Consider the following 19,430-nt stretch of genomic DNA (forward strand, 5'->3'; position numbering starts at 1 on the left):
TTATCCATGCTATACATTGCTTGGATTAATATATGTTTTAAAACCTATAAAGTTTCCTCTTAAACAAAATGAGGATGAGAGGAAGCTTGAGTTTCTCAAGACCATATTCTGTCTTGAATTCTCTCACATAATTTACTCAACTCAATATGTTGAATACATTAGTAATTACAAGCATTTTTGTTATTTTTGTTTTGGTAACAAAAATCAGCTGCTGATATTATTGATATGTCAGCATTAAATTTTTCTCTCTTACAATCTTTGCTTTTCTCCTTCATTTCCTGTTACAATTTCTGGTGTATGCACAGAATCCCAATGCCAGGTATAGGCAAGTAATTCTCAGTATGGAGAACAACAGAAAGAAAAGTGTATTTGTTATCAATGCTTTTAGCACGAAAACAAAATACACATTATCTTAAGGAGTGGAGATTTTATGGCTCATTGCTACCTGACATCCTTGTTCCTGCTAAGGAAGTCAGTGGAGAAGGGAGTATTATTTTATATTTGGATGGACTGGAGTCAATACCTTTCTAACAGATAGGTTGCCAACACTCTGTATTGACAGTCAAAAATTTATAAAATAGCTACTGGGAAGAGTTTTTGGATGGGCACAAGAAAACCAAATTCTTCAAACTGTTAGTTGCCTTAATTATCAGTTACTAATTAACTGTTCTGCTGGTCATCACCAAAACATCACTGAAATAGTTCACTTGGCTCATCACTTTTGGCTTTTGAGAAACCAACTCCATTGCCAGGTGGCCATTCCAATTCATTCTGCTTCAGAAGTTCTGCACCCTGTCTAGTTCCAGGTCTGCTGATGGACTTACCTTCCACTTCCCCACCAGAAGCAGCAATTTTGGAGAGGTATAGGTATGTTGTTCCAACGACATCATTTTTAGTAAGACGGTCCCTGTGTAAAAGAACAGGTTAAGGCTTCTACCTATGAAGACATAGCTTCACTTCAACAATAATAAGGTTGAGTTGGAAAAGACGCTAGACCTCAGAAATCATCCTGTCCAGCGGGCCTCAAGCTTTACTGTACTTTAAGAATTACTTGGAAACCCCAGCTCTCATCTCTTATCCAAGCTTTTGATTCAATAAAAGCAGGGGTGGAGAACAAGTACCCGCATTTACACAAGTATATATCTCAACTGATTCTGATATGGATGGTCCTCCAACTACCTATTGAGAAACATTAACTGGGCAATTCATTTCAGCTATGGAAACTGAGGTTTTTACAGACAGGTCAAGGGGTTTGCCTATGGCCACTCAATACCGTTGTCATAAAATGAATGAAACAATTATAGGTATGTTATCTAATGGGTGTAATGTAATCACATTACATAGGATAAGTGTGTGTGTCTGATTTTATCATGTTCATACAGATTACTCTGATGGTTTAACAACTACAATGAATGGGTCTTTCACAGGGAGAACAATTCCCTTCCAATTCAGTTCAAATATTTATTGAGCACCTACTGTGTAACAGCTGAGGGCAGCTGAGGGCAGTTGCTTGCCTAGAACCTAAATCTTATTTGTATGGTAGGGACAAATATTCCCACTACAAGTAAATACATTATTATTAATCTTTCCATGGATATCACAGAAAGTATGCAAGTCTAACCCATGAAGTGGCCTCTGGATGGGCTCAACAGTAGGTGTAAAAAATGAGGTTTCTATGAATAACATCTCTGTGCTTAATTCAACCTATTCTTCCTTTTTTTTTATTTTAATGTTTATTTATTTATTTTTAGACAGAGAGAGAGGGAGGGAGAGAGACAGAGAGAGATTGGGAGGGGCAGAGAGAGGGAGAGAAAGAGAATCCCAAGCAGGGTCTGTACAGAGCCTGATGCAGGGCTCGAACTCACAAACCATGAGACCATGACCTGAGTGGAAACTAAGAGTCAAATGTTTAACCAACTGAGCCACCCAGGTGCCCCATTTCAGGCTCTCCTTTATTCAATCTAATAGTATACCCACTCTGAAATCTAAGACCCCATGGGAGAGAGGAAAGGTTCAGTATTTGGGGGAAAGACAATACTACAGTGTAATATTATTATACTGCATTATAGTAATGGTCTATGTTACATACAATCTTATACATTGTATAGTATAATAGTATTAGACTATAAAGAATGACTAATGAAACACAGTTTTCCTGAGAAGAAGTATTACTTAAGGATATTAAGTCACAAGCATGGTTCTTGAATCTTTTGTGTTCATCCAAAAGGATCTAGACTACATTTGAAGAACTCTTAGCTTCCCCCCAGTTGTGCAACTACCCTACAAAATATGTAACCTAAGATTTGGATCCAAGGATTCCTTAGTTAAACAGGGCCTGTCTCTGCATCCTAGTCTACACTATTGCTTTGGAGGGGGCAGATTAGGTCAGAAAGTAACCACATTTGCAGTGACCACAGACGACTCTGGGATGGCTCGATCCACAACCACTCACTGCAAAGCCAGTAAGCCAGAGTAGTCACCTGAACTCTATAGGTCCACATTCACATTCCTGAGAATTCCTGAGGCCCACGGAACACATTCAGAATGTTGCCTGAGGGTCTCAAGTGCTAAAATCAAGCTTACACTCACTGGAAGGGGTTTTTTGTCTTCACGACCCTTCCATGACCCTCAATAAACTGTGACGTGGTCATTGAACAAAATGAAATTTACTACCTCCTCCCAAAGTGCCCTTTTGCCATAGTACTGGGAGGGTGCCAATGCAAAAGCCAAATACATTCTGTCAAAGGAAAAACTATGGGGACAGCCAGACAGGGCAGGGGCCCAACTCAGTCTCTAACTTTCTGAGTGACTGTGAGCAAGTTACCTGACCTCTCTGAGCCTTAGTATCTTCATCTGTAAAATGAACTGATAATAGTCTCCAACTGAAAAGGTTACTCTAACCTGACAGCACTTAGAGTGCCCAAAAAATGGTAGCTAACACCAGTATAAACGCTGATGATGAGGATGATGATGTTATTTGCCATTTTCAATCTCAAGGAGTTAAGGACTGCCAACTGAATGCCTCATCCAGCTAGAACATGCACAAGAATGGCCTTATTATGGTCAATCCCCGCTAGGAGGGTGATCTAGTTAAAATTCCATCAGAACCTCTCAATGAATTTTCTTTGCATTCAATCAGACAGGTAGCTTTCTCCATTTTCCTTTCTAACAATAACGGAGAATAGCTGTTGAAATGTTTTGGTGATTCTTCTCAAGCAATGGTTCACTCCATTTCTGAAGTCTATTTTGGACAGCCTAAACAGTATTTAAATCCTTGATTTCTTATCTTGGGGCGTTTTCAGATTATTTTCCCCTTCTTTGTTTACGAGCCAATGGAACGAAGATACACAAGGCTTTTCTGTAGCAATACCATTAATAATTTTTTTTAAAAAGAAAACACCCAATTCCAGGAGTTTATCACCTCCCTCTAGAAGAAAAAGAAACAGGCTGAAAAGTAAGAGTTAGACCATCAGAGTAATGTTCTGCAATATCCAAGTGTTCAATTCTTTAATTCTGAATTAGACACAAATTTGTTTTTTAACTCACCAGTCATATATTGTTAGCTTTATTTTTTCACACATCGAAGGAAACTGTTAAAAAGAAACAGAACAAAGTAGTTGTTTCTCAACTTATTCAGTAACTATTAAAGTAAATAGTCTTATTTTTATGCAAGAAAAAAACATCAAACCTTGATCTGAAGATTAATGACTTGGTTCCACTCAGGGTTTGCATTTTTCTCAATTATATTTGTGCAAACCTGTAAAATCATCAAAACAAAACAGTAGATATTCAAGATTCTAATTTCTGTAAGTTCACATGTATGCATACTACATTATGACTCTAGCAGTCTATTTAGCCAGTTACATACTTAGTAACCTGGTTAAAGTTTATTTCTCTTCTAACTATTAGGTAAAATATAACATGGGTTTAATATTAATCTTTGCTTCATCTATGCACTAAAAGTTACTTTTCAATCATCAGATTTCTAACATTGGATTAGGGTCATGTTGTAAGAGTTAATGTTTATTGAGCACTTACTGCACACTATCTAGTGAGCATCTCTTCATTAACATATGCACACAGATCTTTTGATCCTGCCCACAAGCCCCTCTCCCTGCTCCCCAAACCAGCTCCTGTTAGAACCAGTCACCACATCTCTCTTCCCCGGACATGCCTCACTCCTGATACCACAGCTTTGTCCAGATGCTGATCTCCCCGGGGTGCCTGCCGTTGGCTCCTGTCTGATGCACACACCCTCTCCTGCCTCCTTACTTCCATGGCACCCCCTGTGTAGCAGTCTCAGTGAACTCTCCAGGCATGCTTAAAGTCCAGACCCTACTCTGGCTCATAAAACCCTGCCTACCTTTCCCCACCCCAAATCTGACTTCAGCTCTTAGCTTCCCCCGGCTCACTGCACCCCAGCCACATGGGGTGTCTTTCACTGCAAATGTGTCTCCTCCTTGGGAGCCTTTACACTGCTCTTCTCTCTTCCTGGAAGCCCCTGCCCTCCAGATCTCACATCCTCCAGGCCTCTGCTCAAATGTCACCTCCTCAAAGGTGTCCCACCTGCTAACCTAGCAAAACCCACCTCCTCTCCCCAACCCCCAGCACCAATCACTCCTTGTCCTCTGCCCTCTTTTCTGCGTCGTACATGGTATTATCTGAAATGATTCAAATACTTATTTGCTTGTTTATTGCTGTTCCTTCTGCTACAAGGGAAGTTCCATGAGAGCTGAATTCTCTATCCCTAGCACACGGGACAGTTTCCATATTTAATAGGCTCACAATAATTACTTACCTAATTAATTAACACTTTCAACAATCCTATGGGATTATTATTATCTTGATTTATAGCTCAGGAAATTGAGACTGAGAGCTAAAGGAATTTGCCTTAATTGCCTCTGGAGTGGGCTCAAGTCTAAACGTAAATCTTGCTCCAGAACAGAGGGCTTTTCTACCGCCTCCCTTCCACCACGCACTGCCTCTCCTAGAAAGCAACACCTGGTCCATATGTGTGTGGTTGACCAAATCTCGCTTTCGTAAGTAAATGGTTCGACTGTACAGAAGACGCTAGGTCTTCATGCCTATAACTAGGCATGGTGGTCTCGGATGTGCCTATACCAAGAGTCTCCCGGCTCATCCCTGTGGGCTGGGATGGAGCTCTCCTGCCTGCTCTCCAATTCCGGTGGCTGGCTGGGGCCTGGGAAGTGAGAAGCATGTGGGGAGCGGGCAGCTGGGTGTCAGGGGGCTATCCCCAACATTTACTGAGGATTGTTGTTGCCAGAGAGGAAGCTTGCCTTAGACAAAGACAAGATTTGGGTCTGAGAAGTAATCCAAATAATTCAGTGATAGTTTTCACATTCTATTCTTTCAAAAGACTGAATTTTCTAATTTGAGTCCTGCAAACTTTCCACTCCAAAATAAACCTGTGGAGAAGTCTGGCATGTTCCGACTCAAATAATCTGTGTTCCTGCAGACTTCCCAGATCATCAGGAGTCAGCTACTTTCACAAAGAATAAACAGGAATTCACTCCAAGGAAAGCACAGTGGTTTAAATATTTTTTCCTAGAGGCGTCTGCATTTAGATCACATACAAACCTTTTTCCCAGCAAAGGAAACTTCTACAAAAGGATCCACTAGGTTTTTTTTATCTGCATTGCCTCCGAATATTTCCTTTACCGTCTGTGAGAAGGCATCATCCACTAGAAAGCAACATGTCGCACAGCAGAGATTAAATTTGATTTCTTAAAGGAACAGAAATCACTCAGCAAAATTAAAAATTTTCTCCTAAACATGAAGACAAGTTGCAACAAGAATTGTTCTCAAAAGTGGCAAGCAGGAGTAGCACTGTATTGCAGAAATTTTGTCTTAGCTAAGAGAAAAAAATGTGTTCTCCCCACAAAGTTTAAAAAAAAAAAACACAAGAGCACCTTGAAAAATAAACCAATAAATTATTATATTGAAAATCAGTCATCCATGAAGAAAAAGTAGAATAAAGACAGTCCATCCATATAAGGTCAGAGGCAGTTCAAAAACTCATCCTGGTTTCAACTTGGAAATACGTTTTAGGTCAAAATAGTATAAGCCTAGTCGACTTTTTCAGAGAAATCCAAGGAACTTTGGCATGATCACACATAACATAATCATAAATCACACACTTAAGCAACTATAAACACCATGTCTCTGTTTTAACAAACTAAGAAATGAATGGAGATCAATTAAGTAGTCCGTGTAGGCAGTATAATGTGAGGTTTCATTTATTTACTTCATTTAAGATATCTCTGAGCAGAGATGAGCATGATAGGATGTTAAGCATTATAGGATGTTAGAAAAGAGACGGGGTAGGGTCCCAGGGAAAGTAGCAAATCCTGAAGAGGTCCATGGCTTGTACACAGAGTGCTATCTCCTGGGGACTTGGGAAGGGTTCCCATGTCCCAGGGCCCAGCGGGAAGCAGATAGGCTGGACAAGGCAGGAGGTTGCTGGGTCCTTGGCAATGACAAAGGAGTGGCTGGGCCAGTGTCTATGAGTAAAATCACCATAAGTGATTGTCTTAAATGCATCCAATCTCTTGTTACACGTACCTCACCACGCAATATTGCCAGATTTCTAGTTACTGGCACTTAACCATGTTTTGCTCAGCTGTTTTTAATAATCCAATAACAAACACATTATTTGTTTCAAAAATGTCATATTTTCCCCTGTGATGAAAGGAGTTGGAAGTGCTGACTGCTGGCCACTCTTTTGTATCCTCTAGAATAAGGAGAAGATGGAGAACACAGATGGAACAGAATGGGCCAAACGCTCAGTTAGGAGCAAGGGCCAATGACCAACTGGCTTCCCCATCAGCCTGCTCAGGAAGCTTTCAGTGGGGCCAGAATGAATGGAAAGAAGTCCACGAAGACCTTTGCAAAGAAAAACCAAGGATAGATAGCAACCAATCACTATTCAGAGCATGATGTTAGCACATGTGATCGTGCAGATAACTGGTCGTCCTGGGGAAGGACTGAATCCATACGTACTCTGGGGGATGTCCTCTGCTCGGTAGATTTTCAGCAAGAAGGTCACCCACCGGAGGGCGATGCCAGCAGGGAGTAGCAAATTACTCTCCACGTCATCACTGTCATTATCACGATCTCGTTTCTCAGCCTATTGGGGAAACATGATTATAAATGATACCCATAGAAAAGCAGCACTTGGAAGCAGCCAAACTGATGCTTGTAAAATGAAACCAATTGGAACTGTTTCCATTAAGATTTCCTGTGCTTCAGGCTTAAGAGTTCAGCCACCAATTCCATGTCAAAATTAGTCTGCATAATCAAAGCTCGTATGTCTCTTCAATCAACACTCCACAAGAAAATAACGTGACCTTTTGTAATTTTATGAGCACTAAATAGGAGAAAAAAAGAGAGACAGTTCCTGAAGTTTTGTCAATTTCTCTTGGGTACTACCTGACTCCCAGTTTGCTGTCTAGTTTCCTAGAATGACAACTGTCCCTTTAGGTAGCAAAGCCTGGTTTTGCAAGTGAGCCATACTTTACAGGTCAAATGATGCAAGGGACTCTTGAAAACACACATATCTTTACTAAATGAAAAATCCACTCCTGGACACCAGGAAGGAGTCCAAGTGAGTTGGAATAATAGTTCTACCATGGAGAAAAGAACAACTTCCAAAAAATAGGAGGAACTGGAAGGTTGGGGTTATTGATTGGAAGTTGCGTTGCATTTCACAACTACTGACTCCCACTTGCTTAGCTCTTGGCCCTCCCTTTTTAGTGAAAACATGTAAAAGGTATAGAATGTAAGCGCTCACAGGAGGCTCATCTCCGGTTCCCAGGATGAACATGCTGACTTTCATGTAACCTTTAGCTCCTGAGCTGGCATCTTCGGGGTCATTGAGAAGAAGCCATTTTCTCATGATAGCATGACCTAAAATAAATAAGGATTAAAAGAACAGGGACACACTACAGATAAGTTGACAGGTCTGTGATTTCATCTGCTATAAGACAAACAATAATTTTCTCTGAAATATCATAATGACACCAAATTTGCCAGATGAGTCTCTATATTGATGTCCTCTGCTTTGCACTGACTAGCCCCCAACCCCAATCCTGCCCTGGGGTGACTCAAGACTCTCTCTAAGCTCTATTAACTGTTTTTATAATTTGATTTTGATAAGATCAAAATACTGTCATAAAACAGAGAAATTACCTACTTGTGAATGTTAGGATAATTACTATCAGATTAAAAAAGATATCCATATTAAGCTATTACTCATTCCTAAGTATACTCCCCCCTCCTCAATCAAGAAAACATTTTTATTATTCCCTTTTTGATCCCTCAGATTTCCTTGATTCCCAGAATGTTCAAGTTCATGGGGAGAAAAAATATTACTTACCAGGTTCATCATAAATGAATCCAACATCAATCTGGGAAAAAATAATTTAAAATAGTTCAAATAGATTTTAAAATCAGTTTAGTCATTTCAAAGAAACCATAATTGTTATATTAAAAATGTTTTTAATGTTTTGTTTTGTTTTTTTTAATTTTTGAGAGACAGAGTGTAAGCAGGGGAGGGGCAGAGAAAGAGGGAGACACAGGATCTGAAGCAGGCTCCAGGCTCTGAGCTGTCAGCACAGAGCCCAATGCAGGGCTCGAACTCACGAACCATGAGATCATGACCTGAGCCAAAGTCCCACACTTAACCGACTGAGCCACCCAGGTGCCCCATTATTATATATTAAATATAAGACTCTTGCCAAGACTTCGGTTTCTTTGAGAACATTTCCTTCTTACCCTCTCCATACCTCCAGTGCCTTGCCTGACCCTCAATCATTCCGAATGAATGAACTAACTAGTCTTAGAACTGGAAGGGACCACGGAAGTAGGATAACCAGTATGTCCTGGTTTGCTTGGGACTTTTCCCCAAGCACAGAAAGTCTCACATTCTGTGAAATCCCTCAGTCCTGGGCAAACCTGGACTTTGGTTACCCTATGAGAAGTCACCTGGCCCAATTTCCTATCCAATATTCCTCTTCCTCTCCTCTGGCTAATGCTAATGCTAATGCTAATGCTAATATTAATATAACCATCAGTTGGGCACTTCAATGTGCCAAACAGTGTACTAGTCTTCACACTGACTCCCTTTTACAGAGGAAACTAAGGATCAGTTGGCATGTGGCTAGTTGGTGGCAGACAGGTATGAACACATTCAGGCCTGATCCAAATCATTCTCTAGGACTTCTAATGACTGGGAGCCCTGAGAGGCTTTGAGAGGTAGTCCATTCCACGCAGAATTGCTGAGAAGCACCCACCAAGTATTTCTCTTTAATTCCAAGATGAGTTACTTGGAAAAGCACCCCAATTCTCTTTCCTGGTTTGCTTGCCTTTCATATTCAAGGTTTACAATAATTGGCTTTGTAGATGGAGCTCTGGGGCTGCCGGTAAGTGGAGCTGGGTGATGGGCTTCTTGCCTTCAACAAGCACCCCTTCCCTCTGCAGCACTGCACTGGCTTCCATCCGCAGCTGGAGTGCTGGCAAGGGCCCTGATGTGGCAGCTTTCAGGTATTTGCTTTAAGGTATCGCAAGTGTTGTACTTGGAAGTTGATTAGACCCAGGCCGGAGGACACTCAGCTAGCTGGTTTCTGGCCCCTGGGGCATTTGTGTCCTGCTGGCATACCAGCCCTCAGCAAAGACCGTGACATGAATCCCTCACAGGTAACTTTTAAGATCACCCAGGTGGACAGCCGGATATGTGGCCAGGAACCTGATGCCTCATTACGAGAGTGCCCATCTAAGTTGAATGAAACAGACTGTTGGCACTCACCTTAAATTCCCCCATCAGACAGTCTGCCCGCAAAGAATGGGAATTATAAACCTGAAAGAAAGAAGAGCCATGAGAAGCTTATCGGCTTTATCCGGCAGTTAGAGAGCACCACCTTCCTACTCCAGAGCCCCTTACCCGAATGCTGATGATCTCATCCATCAGTTCAGAAGGAGTTATGTGGACATTGTAGAAAAATAACTGTCAAAACAAAAGAGAAAAATGTTTGAACGTTTACAGGGGTGGACTCAGGTTTAGTGTGATCTAATGCTATAATTTGAGGGCCCTCCTAAGAAATTATAAAAACATAACCCCCAAATAGGTGTGACCATGAGAACACATTGCAGGGCCTTCAGAAAGACCCATAAGCTTAAGCTTCTTGAGCTTCATGGCAAACTCACCTTTGCACGTCAGAAAAAGGAAAAAGGGTTAAGTAACAACGGTAGTGTTTATGTAATGAAACAGAATTGTTCCTTTGGGGCCAGAAACATACTAGCTCACATAAAGATCTAAGGTTATTTCATGTTGCACTCCCACTAAAATGGGTGCTTAGGGCTTGCATGACCTGGAAAGTTGAGTTGAATTCCCTACAATTGTCCTGAATTTCTACAATGTCTACAATTGTCCTGAAAAAAAGTTCTTTTTTAGCTTTTTTAAAAGACATCTAGGATCCACTCAAGAATTATACATTACATTTGGTTGTTGTGTGTTTTTAGTTTCCTTTTATGTAGAACTGTACTCCTGCCTATTTTTGTGGTTTATTTTTTCTATCAAGATCAGTTGTCTTATAAAATATCCCACACTCTGGATTTGCATGAATATTTCCTCGCTGTTAGATTCAAATTGGTCATTTGACAAGAAATAACACAGGTGATGTTGATACTTCCATTATATCACATCAGGACACACACTTCAGTTCGTCCCATTATCAGTGATACCAAGTTTAATCACTTGGTTAGGAAGATGTAGGTAAACCAGGGATTTTTTTTAGTAAAATTCTTTTATTGATTCCTGAATTGGTCTGCTTGGAGCCTCAGGTATTTGATCTTTTCCCTTTTGCCCAGAGTTCTCATCTCAAAAAAAATTCATTATAATGGGAAATTCTAAGGTGGAGATTCTTGCTAGGCTCCTGAGAATGTGGCTGAGTAAATATTTATCCTGCCTATGAATGCATTACACCTTAGGTGTCCAGTCACCCGCGGCCTGCCCTCCTTGCAGTCTGGTCTTCTTCACAGTGAACCTCTTTCCCAAAGTCCACTTTCCGGAAGTGCTCAGTGCACACCCATGTCTCATGTCTGCTTTGACTCTACTCAGCTGCGTGCTGGTGTCTACAGTTCATCCAAGGAAGAGAAGTGACAAGCAAGAACATAGGTCTTCTGTGAATGAAGGTAGAGCCAGCTTGAGCATAGGGGAAGAAACCAGAACACAGGACAGAAGCAACTGGTTCCTTTTACACATAGGGGTATGGAAAAGAACAAAAGTGGAGCTGAGGCTAGGTCTGGAAGCTGTAGGGAGGGATCTCAGGGGAACGGGGATAGGAAACCCTGGAAAGAAGGCCTGGGCTCACAGAACGGGCAATGGGACGCACGCCTGAGGAATCTCAGAAATGAATCTCCTCAGAGCAAGGCTGGGCTTGGAAAAGTCCCCAAGCTTATCATTTCTCTTCACAGCCCTGATCGTGGGGTTTGTGCTACCTGAGATGACTATCAAGGTATTCAGTGTTTTTGAGGAGTGTTCCAGGAGAGGTCAACAGAAGGACTATGTTCTCGATATTCAGGGACAAGAAAAACCTTTTGGCTCCTAACTGCTTTCCTTTAACATGTATTATTTTTCTAGCCACGTAGGTTTTGACATCTTTAAAAAGCCAGCCATGGTTGTCCCTGTGAAAACTGTAACATCTGCCTTAGAGCTGGGACTGAAACTCGGTATTTTTTTCTTTCATGGGCGTCCAGCATCAACTGGTCTTAATTGTGAAAATGTGCTGGGCATGCTGTTTTAAAAGTAACAAAGCAATCACAGAAACGACTCAGTCACAGGGACTCATCCCTCAGACACACCCTGCTGATTAGAAAGAGCAAAGGCAGATGTAGGTGACTTCACGGACTCCATCCTAAGGGGTACAAGGATCCGTCAGGGGAGGCGCCATGGGGAAGTGGTCTAAAAACGCCAGCAAGACCCCGGCAGCTCTGAGAACCAATGATGAAGCAGGACATGTGGTTTCAAGACCCAGTGGTCCTTAGAATGTTTAACGCGGGAACTTTTCGTTGTCTTTACCAGATCTTTGTCCACGAGTTCCCCTCCCACACGGAACAGGAGAGAGAACGCTGGGAGGTGCATGTAAGTAGAACAGACTCATTGAGCAGAAACATGCATTATGCCCATTTACCTCATCAAAAAATGGGTTGTTCCCTCTCTTGATTCTCGTCCGGTGTGTCTGACCACAGACGTGGACCTTGACCACGGGCCTTATATTGTTGCCACTTAACTGCCGGCCCTCAATCACCCGGACACGGATCTGGAAGCACAGAAGGGGTGTTGTTACTGATCCTTCCCCAGTAAGGAGTCCTCGGATCCCCGTCAGCTCGCCTGCCTGTAAGGACCGCTGAAAGTAGGCCAGGGCAGCTTTGCCACACAGCGGCGTGCATGGACTGGGGTGGCCCCCATGCTCATTCCCAAGGTGGAACTGGGTTCCAGAAACTGAGAGCAGTAGTGAGACTGGAATAGTCCAGAGCTGGCCCTGGGAAAGGGCGGGACAGGGCAGAGGCCGCTGCTCCAACCCCAGCCTCCTCCCTGGTCTGCCTGAGCCTGGGATGCATTAACTCACTCCACGGCTGTCCGCCAATGAGGTGCCTAGAGCTACGAAAATGCAATACTGTGATTCTCTTCTCTCCTACCACCAAAGGGAAGGAGCGGTATAGTTTTATTTCTCTGACGAGCCTCATCTGGCTTGACTACGTCTACTTCTGCATGCAGAACAGAGACGGACAGCTCTTCTTTTCGGGTTTATGCCCTGATGTCCCCTTTTGCTAACTGAGCTACTGCCCATAGCAATGGGTCTCTCCCGGAACACCGCGACTAACAGAAGCTGGACAATACGGCAGTAAAACAAACGTGGGGTGCGCTGGCTGTTCCTACCTGGAAGTCCTGGGGCTTGTTGGACAGCATCCGCCGGCTCTTCTTTCCTTTCGTGAGCCTCCGGGCAAGCTGAGCCTCCGACACCAGCCCACCTGCCCCCTTGGGCCCAGGGGTCCTGACTGTATTGTCCAATCTGTCTTCATCACCTCCATCTTCCTCCTCTTCTCCTAAAACACCAAAAAGGAATGCCGTCAGAGATGGCCCTCACACCGTAAATGTCTGAACTCAGGTTTCCTGGACTCCAAGAGTTTTCAGTGTTCCTGAGGCGGGTGGTGAAGGAGTTGCTCCTTTGGTGACACTTATTTGGGATGTGCTGACTCGGATACAGTTTCTTAGGAAAATGTGTTCGTGGTGCATCAGGGCGCTCATTCGGGCTGTATTCAGAGTGGCCAAGAGAACACCAGAGACCAAGGGGAGAGTGATAGAAGTCTCAGTCAGACCTAGCCAGAAATCACCTGGTTCTGATCTGGGAACCCCCCCTGAGGTCAAGGGACCTTTCTGCAGTTAGGACACAGAGGTGAGAAAATGCCGGGGGAAACTGGAACTTTGCACAGGAGACTTCAACTGTAGTTTTCTTGCCAAGCAGACCAAGGTGGTCTCATGCTCTCCCTTTGCCCACCTAGTCTGTCACTTCCACACACATCTGTCTCCTCGTTATCCCCCTAGCTTCCCTTCATACTCGGGGCAGGGCGGGGGAGGTGCTTCCTGATTGACATAGTGAGAGCCTACTTCCTTCTGATTCTTTGGAAAACACCCCAAGTGTCCCTCACTCTCTTGAGTACCTCCAGAGGATCCTTCCCAACGGGGCCTCCCCTCTGCCTTCACACAAGCACAGATCTTTCTCTCCTTAAAAACAAAAACAAAAACAAAAACAAAAACAAAAAACTAATTTCTGCCTACTATGTCTCCCCTTTCTTTTATTCACAGACTCTTAGATTCGTTGACAAATTTCAGTTTTTCTTATCTTAACAGACAAAAAGTGTGAACGCCTGCTAACCTGTGCAGTACAATTTAAGAGATCCTAGAAGACTAACTTGTCCAAAAAGTACCGGCATTTGCACTCCCTATCTTTGGATTCTGAAACTCCTCCTTTACAATGCGAAATCATGCAAGAGACTGAATTTCCATGCGAACACGTCTGTCAGTCACTCACATGATAGTATGAATTAGTTCAATCAAACTGCTATGTAGCACAGCTCTTGAAACTTGGGCTCTGGAGTCATATGGCTTAAGTTCAAATCCCAATTTTCAGCTATGTGAGTCTGAGTAAGTTTTATAATTTCTGTTTTAGTTTTCTCATTTGTAAGAAGGGAGAAATAATAGTATTTACCACAGGGTTATTTTAAAGAAAATTAATGTATATGCAAACCTTCAACATGGTGTCTGGCAAAAAGCCAGCCTATAAATTCATCTTTTTTTTTTTTTTTTAACTTTTGTTGATGAATCAGTTTTTGCAGGAGCGCAGGATTCTAGAACACTTCCTGGAGAGCAGTCATGAGGTGGGGTGAGGGCTGGAACAGTCAGTAGGCAGCATGGGGGAGGGGGGCTCAGCGTGAGGAAGGGGCAGTTACAAGGAAGTAAAAGCCGCCCACCCACACCACATACTGCTTCAAAGCTCAGCCCAGAATGAACCCTCCTCCTCACCACCCCTCATTCACGCTTCGCCTATCCACCCATTTCTGTCTATGAATGTCAACCATGACCTCTTCTCACTAAGCTCAGGACCCTTTTCTGAGTCCTCACATTCCACTTAACATGGCCTTGGGCACTGGGACCCACACACACTCCTTTGCATCATGGCACTCTCTTCCTGGCACTCTGACTGAACCTTCTCAGGTTCTGCATGGTCCCCTTTTCATGTCCTACTCCCCAAGTGTGACTTCCCCCTCTGTTCCTCAGCCCTCTGAGGTCTGCCCTGACACCCTCTGGATCTACGCTTTGGAGTCACAGCCCCTCAGAGCGTTAGGCTAGAGGGGCCTCAGAGGTCCCGGGTTGGACGTGCCCCTCCCCACGGTGTGCAGACGAGACAACTAAAGTCTGGAAAGCTGAACGAGCTGTGAGGTCATTGGGAGCTGAGCTGAAATGAGCACCCGGGTGTTCACCCTACCTCGATGGCTTAAGACTGGGTCTAAAACCAGGCTGTGGGTGAAGGAGCTGTGGTCCATCTGGTTCCTCAGCACCTCTGTCAGGACACCAGGATACCCCAGAGAGGCTGAAGGCAGGGAAGGGCTACCTTTGCCCTCTGCAAGGTGACCTGGGTCTCATTTTCCCCATCCCTGAATAGGCTTCAGAAGCAAGGCTTGCCTGCCACCCATCTCTGGGATCCCGGGTCTCAAAATGTCCCTCCCATTCTTCACCAAGTGAGCTCCTCAACTCCCTCAAGCCCCAGGTGAATACCCTGTCTCTGGACAGCACCACACATCGTCCTAGCCAGGGGCTTGGTGAATGCAGAATGAATGAGGGAACATGGGCCCCTGCCTTCCCGAGTTCCTGAGCAATTTGTCCAAGTGGCAGCACAGCTCTCAGGGAAGAGCGCCCGGACACTAGAAGGTGCTCCTCCGACCTTTGCTCCATTCTCAGGAGAACCCAGAAGGCCAGGCACCCCCCCTGCTGCAAACCTGTTCTGGACTGGGCAGTGGCTGGGCTGGATGCTCTGACAACTAAGACAAACTCCCTTCCATCGTCCTGGGCCTAAGCAAGGCTTCCTCCCTGCTGCGGACTGTTCCATTCGGGGTTGGTGGTTATGTATGGTGGCAAGCAGGAGAAGGAGGGGTAAGTTGTACCCCTTCGCGGTGCTGGACTCTGTACAAGTCCTCATTAAACTCTTGATGGATGCTTTAGAAAAACAGCAGGCAATGAAGAGCCAGTTTCTTCTAGGAAATACCTTCTGCTATTCAGACGTTAGGCTCAGCAACGTGTCAGAGGAAACCAGCCGAAGTCATGGCTACAGCCAGCATGAACAGAAGGATACTGGAGCAGGAAATCGCCCCATTAGGTGGCAGGAAGTTGCACGGGGTTAAACAATACCACCCTAAGTGTTCCACAAACAGTGAGGGGGGCCCTTTAGGCCCTGCCAGGCACACCCTTCTGTGCAAGCTGTTTTGTTACCAAATGTGAGTGGTTGTGTGGGCATGCGCCATCACTGAGACCCAGGCATGCATCCGATGCACAGCCAAGTGGACCTACAAAGGATGACCCTTCATGACCACAGAGGGCAACACTGAGTTGGGAACCGTTGATCAAACAGAAAGCTGCTGCGTGTATTTATTTGCTTGTTTTTGCTGGTTAGCACGAAGAACCACAAACTGGGTGGCTGAAAACAAGAGAAATATATTCTCTCACAGTTCCAAACTCTAGAAGGAGAGTGTTGGCAGGACCATGGTCCCTCAGGGCCACCACCCCATCTAATCCTCTTCCATTCCTTGATGAAAAGTCCTTTCTGGAATAGTTTATGTTTCTTTGGGTTGGGGGGGGGGGAGGAGGTGTCACAGTGACCCAGTTTTTCCAGAATTTTGTAATATTTTGTAATGTTAATTTTGTAAATATTAATTTTATAATTAATTTTGTAATTTTACTTTTGTAATTCTGTGAAATTTTGTGATACTAATGTTAGACAAAAGTCCTTCCTTGCCTCTTAGTTGGTGGCCCGTGGCAATCCTCGGCATTCCTTGGCTTGTGGCTGCATCCTTCCAACCTCTGCGTGTGTCATCACATGGCCTTCTCCCCTGTGTGTCCATGTATCTTCTCTTTTTGTAAGGGTACCCATCGCTGGATTTAGGGCCCACCCCTCCCCACCCCAGCACGACTTCATCTTAGCTAATTACACCTGCGAAGATCCCATTTCCAAATCAGGTCACCTTCTGAGGGTCCGTGTAGGAACTGGGCAGTGGGGACACTATTCAACTCATTCTAGAGGCCATTTTTTGTATCTTTCCAGTGCGTTCCATCTATTGCTCCAGTCCACAGTCTGCAGCCACACGGGCAGCCCCAATCTATGGACATCACCCCCTCCCGTCCTCCTTCATTGCGTTCACACCCTTTTCTCCTAATCTGAGCTGGAGTCTGTGATCTAACACTGCCATCTCTCTTCTCTGTGCTCCTCAACCCCTTCCCTTCTCTCACTTATTGTGCTCACCTGGTTCATTCAACCTCCCCTTGCTCCACGCCTTCACCCAGGGAGCTGCATATGGCTGCACACTCACCTTCCTGACTATTCCCGCTTAAATGTCATGATCACACCCCCAAAGTGGACTCGCAGGACTCCCTGGCCATCTATCATACTTCCAAGGCAACTATTCACAGTTTTCCTGGACCCTGGTCTGAGAAGGCCACTAATTAGCCAACAAGATCAAATCACTTTACCTTTCTGAACTCCCACCTTTTTTGCACCTTGAAAGCTTCTAACACCCTCTCGTATCCTTCTCACTGCCAGCTCATGACCTTGCTTATTTCATGGACAAAACAGGCAATCAGAAGAGAATATCCTCATCGTCCCATGCCAAGACAACCTTCCTACCCGCACCTGCTGTCTGCCTCCTCTCTTGCTACAATCATTGAACTGTCTGTGCTCCCAACCTGAGGTCAATCTTTCCACATGTGCACACATCTCCCCTCTCCTCCACCTACCCATGGATTTTGCTTCTGCAATTTCTGCCTCTGTACGTACTCCTCAGTCTTCTCCCTCTCAGCTGCATCATTCCCATCAAGATATAAATGTGCTGAAATACTGCCCACAATAAAAACAAACCAAAATCTGTCCTTGATTCCATAGCGCCCTCTATAGTTACTATTTTTCTGCTCTCCTTATCTGTCACTTTGGCAGTGAAAACCTCTACACAATTTCTTTATATGAACACCATCCTGCCTCTCCAACAATTACCATGCCACTCAGTCAAATCCTGCCAAGCTTTTTTTTTTTTTTTAATTTTTTTTTCAACGTTTATTTATTTTTGGGACAGAGAGAGACAGAGCATGAACAGGGGAGGGGCAGAGAGAGAGGGAGACACAGAATCGGAAACAGGCTCCAGGCTCTGAGCCATCAGCCCAGAGCCCGACGCGGGGCTCGAACTCACGGACCGCGAGATCGTGACCTGGCTGAAGTCGGACGCTTAACCGACTGCGCCACCCAGGCACCCCAGATCCTGCCAAGCTTTTGAGTGCAGCCAACACTGGCCTGTCTCCTTTCTGAATGTCAGTAACCCTCTATGTGACTCACCCTTGGTTATAAGTGAGCTTCAATGAACACTTAGGAATGGCTCTCCATTGCAACTCCAGCAGCTCAACAAAACACGTCTTCATAATTCCTGAGATGTAATATTGGCCTCTCTCCAGAAGCTCAGTTGCAATATTCCTGCCAACTGCCCCTGTGTGTCATCACTTGTGATAGTGACACTTCCCTGGAGGGCATCTGTTTGTCCACCCAGTGCTGAAGAGTTGGCAGCCCCTAGGGGACCTTAGGATACAGTCAAGTTTGCCTCCGGCATGCCCAACTGTGCCCTTCCCTAGCAGGGATCAGCTTCTCTCCCTCCACCAAGCTCCCATGCTACCCTACTCTAGCACTTACCCTTTCTGAGCGTAAGAGAATGAGCTATCAGTCACTCAGATGGCACCAGATATGCAAGCCAGCCTTTCCCTGCCATCGCTCTCATCCTGTTAGAGCTTCCCAATGAAGGCAATTCCTAGGAATGGCTGAAGAAGAGAGACACTTACCCAGTCGCCACTGGTTTTCTCCTGGCCTGAAATACAGACCCTGTGCCCTGGCCAGCAGGCCTCCAAACACTGTTCCACGCCCCTCATCTTTCCACCTAGGCTCTAACTGGGCCACCATTCCATCTAATCTTCTCCCATTCCTTGATGAGAGTCCTTTCTGGAATATTTTATGCCTTTTCTTTTTCTTTCTTTCTTTCTTTTTTTTTTTTTTTGTCACAACAACTCTGTTTCTCTAGAGTCCTAGAATGCCAATCTCTGCCTGTGATATTAATTTTGCTTCTAATGACAAAATTTTGTTAAGTGGTTAAGGCAGAACTTAATTACCTTGGGCCAAAGGTCACTGCTAAGTCAGCACAAAGGGCTGGTATAATATCATCAGTGTAAGTTAAAAACGTACAAAGCAGAACGGGAGAGAGGACGTCTTTAAACATGAAAATATTTCGGAGATAACATGCTGATTTAGCTGCGATGTTGAATAGTAACTTTTCTGGGTTTCTAACCCGAGAGAAGTTATATAAATACACATCTGCACTCAACCATAAGCACTTCATTACCCTCCACCCCGATTCTTGGGTAAACAGTACTATATGTGCACCACGAATTTTCTGGAATGGTTCTAATGCGTAGCCCAGAGCACAGGTGTCATGGAAGAACCTCTAACCATACAGTAATGCAAAGAGAGGCTTGCAGGGTAATCTTGGCAGCAACTGCTTGAATTAACTGACCTGTGATCCAGTCTAGGAAACGTTGCCCAAAAAGCTCCGGC

General features: G+C 44.4%; 1 protein-coding gene across 6 annotated transcripts in view; it reads right to left on the reverse strand.

The window, feature by feature from the left end:
- Positions 1-19,430, reverse strand: part of MYOF (myoferlin) — a 151,311-nt gene that overhangs the window by 81,650 nt on the left and 50,231 nt on the right. For all 6 annotated transcript variants that reach the window (XR_006701606.1, XM_045438241.1, XM_045438239.1 and 3 more), the window contains exons 6-16: positions 12,956-13,122; positions 12,207-12,335; positions 9,959-10,021; positions 9,824-9,874; positions 8,396-8,426; positions 7,811-7,926; positions 7,021-7,147; positions 5,599-5,702; positions 3,689-3,757; positions 3,547-3,590; positions 825-907 (exon numbers count right to left, since the gene is read on the reverse strand). Coding sequence is in view for 5 of the 6 variants with exons in the window: in XM_045438241.1 (XP_045294197.1) it covers positions 825-907; positions 3,547-3,590; positions 3,689-3,757; positions 5,599-5,702; positions 7,021-7,147; positions 7,811-7,926; positions 8,396-8,426; positions 9,824-9,874; positions 9,959-10,021; positions 12,207-12,335; positions 12,956-13,122 (984 nt within the window). In the remaining variant the exon portion in view is untranslated. The remainder of the gene's footprint in view (positions 1-824; positions 908-3,546; positions 3,591-3,688; positions 3,758-5,598; positions 5,703-7,020; positions 7,148-7,810; positions 7,927-8,395; positions 8,427-9,823; positions 9,875-9,958; positions 10,022-12,206; positions 12,336-12,955; positions 13,123-19,430) is intronic.

The sequence above is a fragment of the Leopardus geoffroyi genome, chromosome D2, assembly GCF_018350155.1.
Source record: "Leopardus geoffroyi isolate Oge1 chromosome D2, O.geoffroyi_Oge1_pat1.0, whole genome shotgun sequence".
In the NCBI taxonomy this organism is placed as follows: domain Eukaryota; kingdom Metazoa; phylum Chordata; class Mammalia; order Carnivora; family Felidae; genus Leopardus; species Leopardus geoffroyi.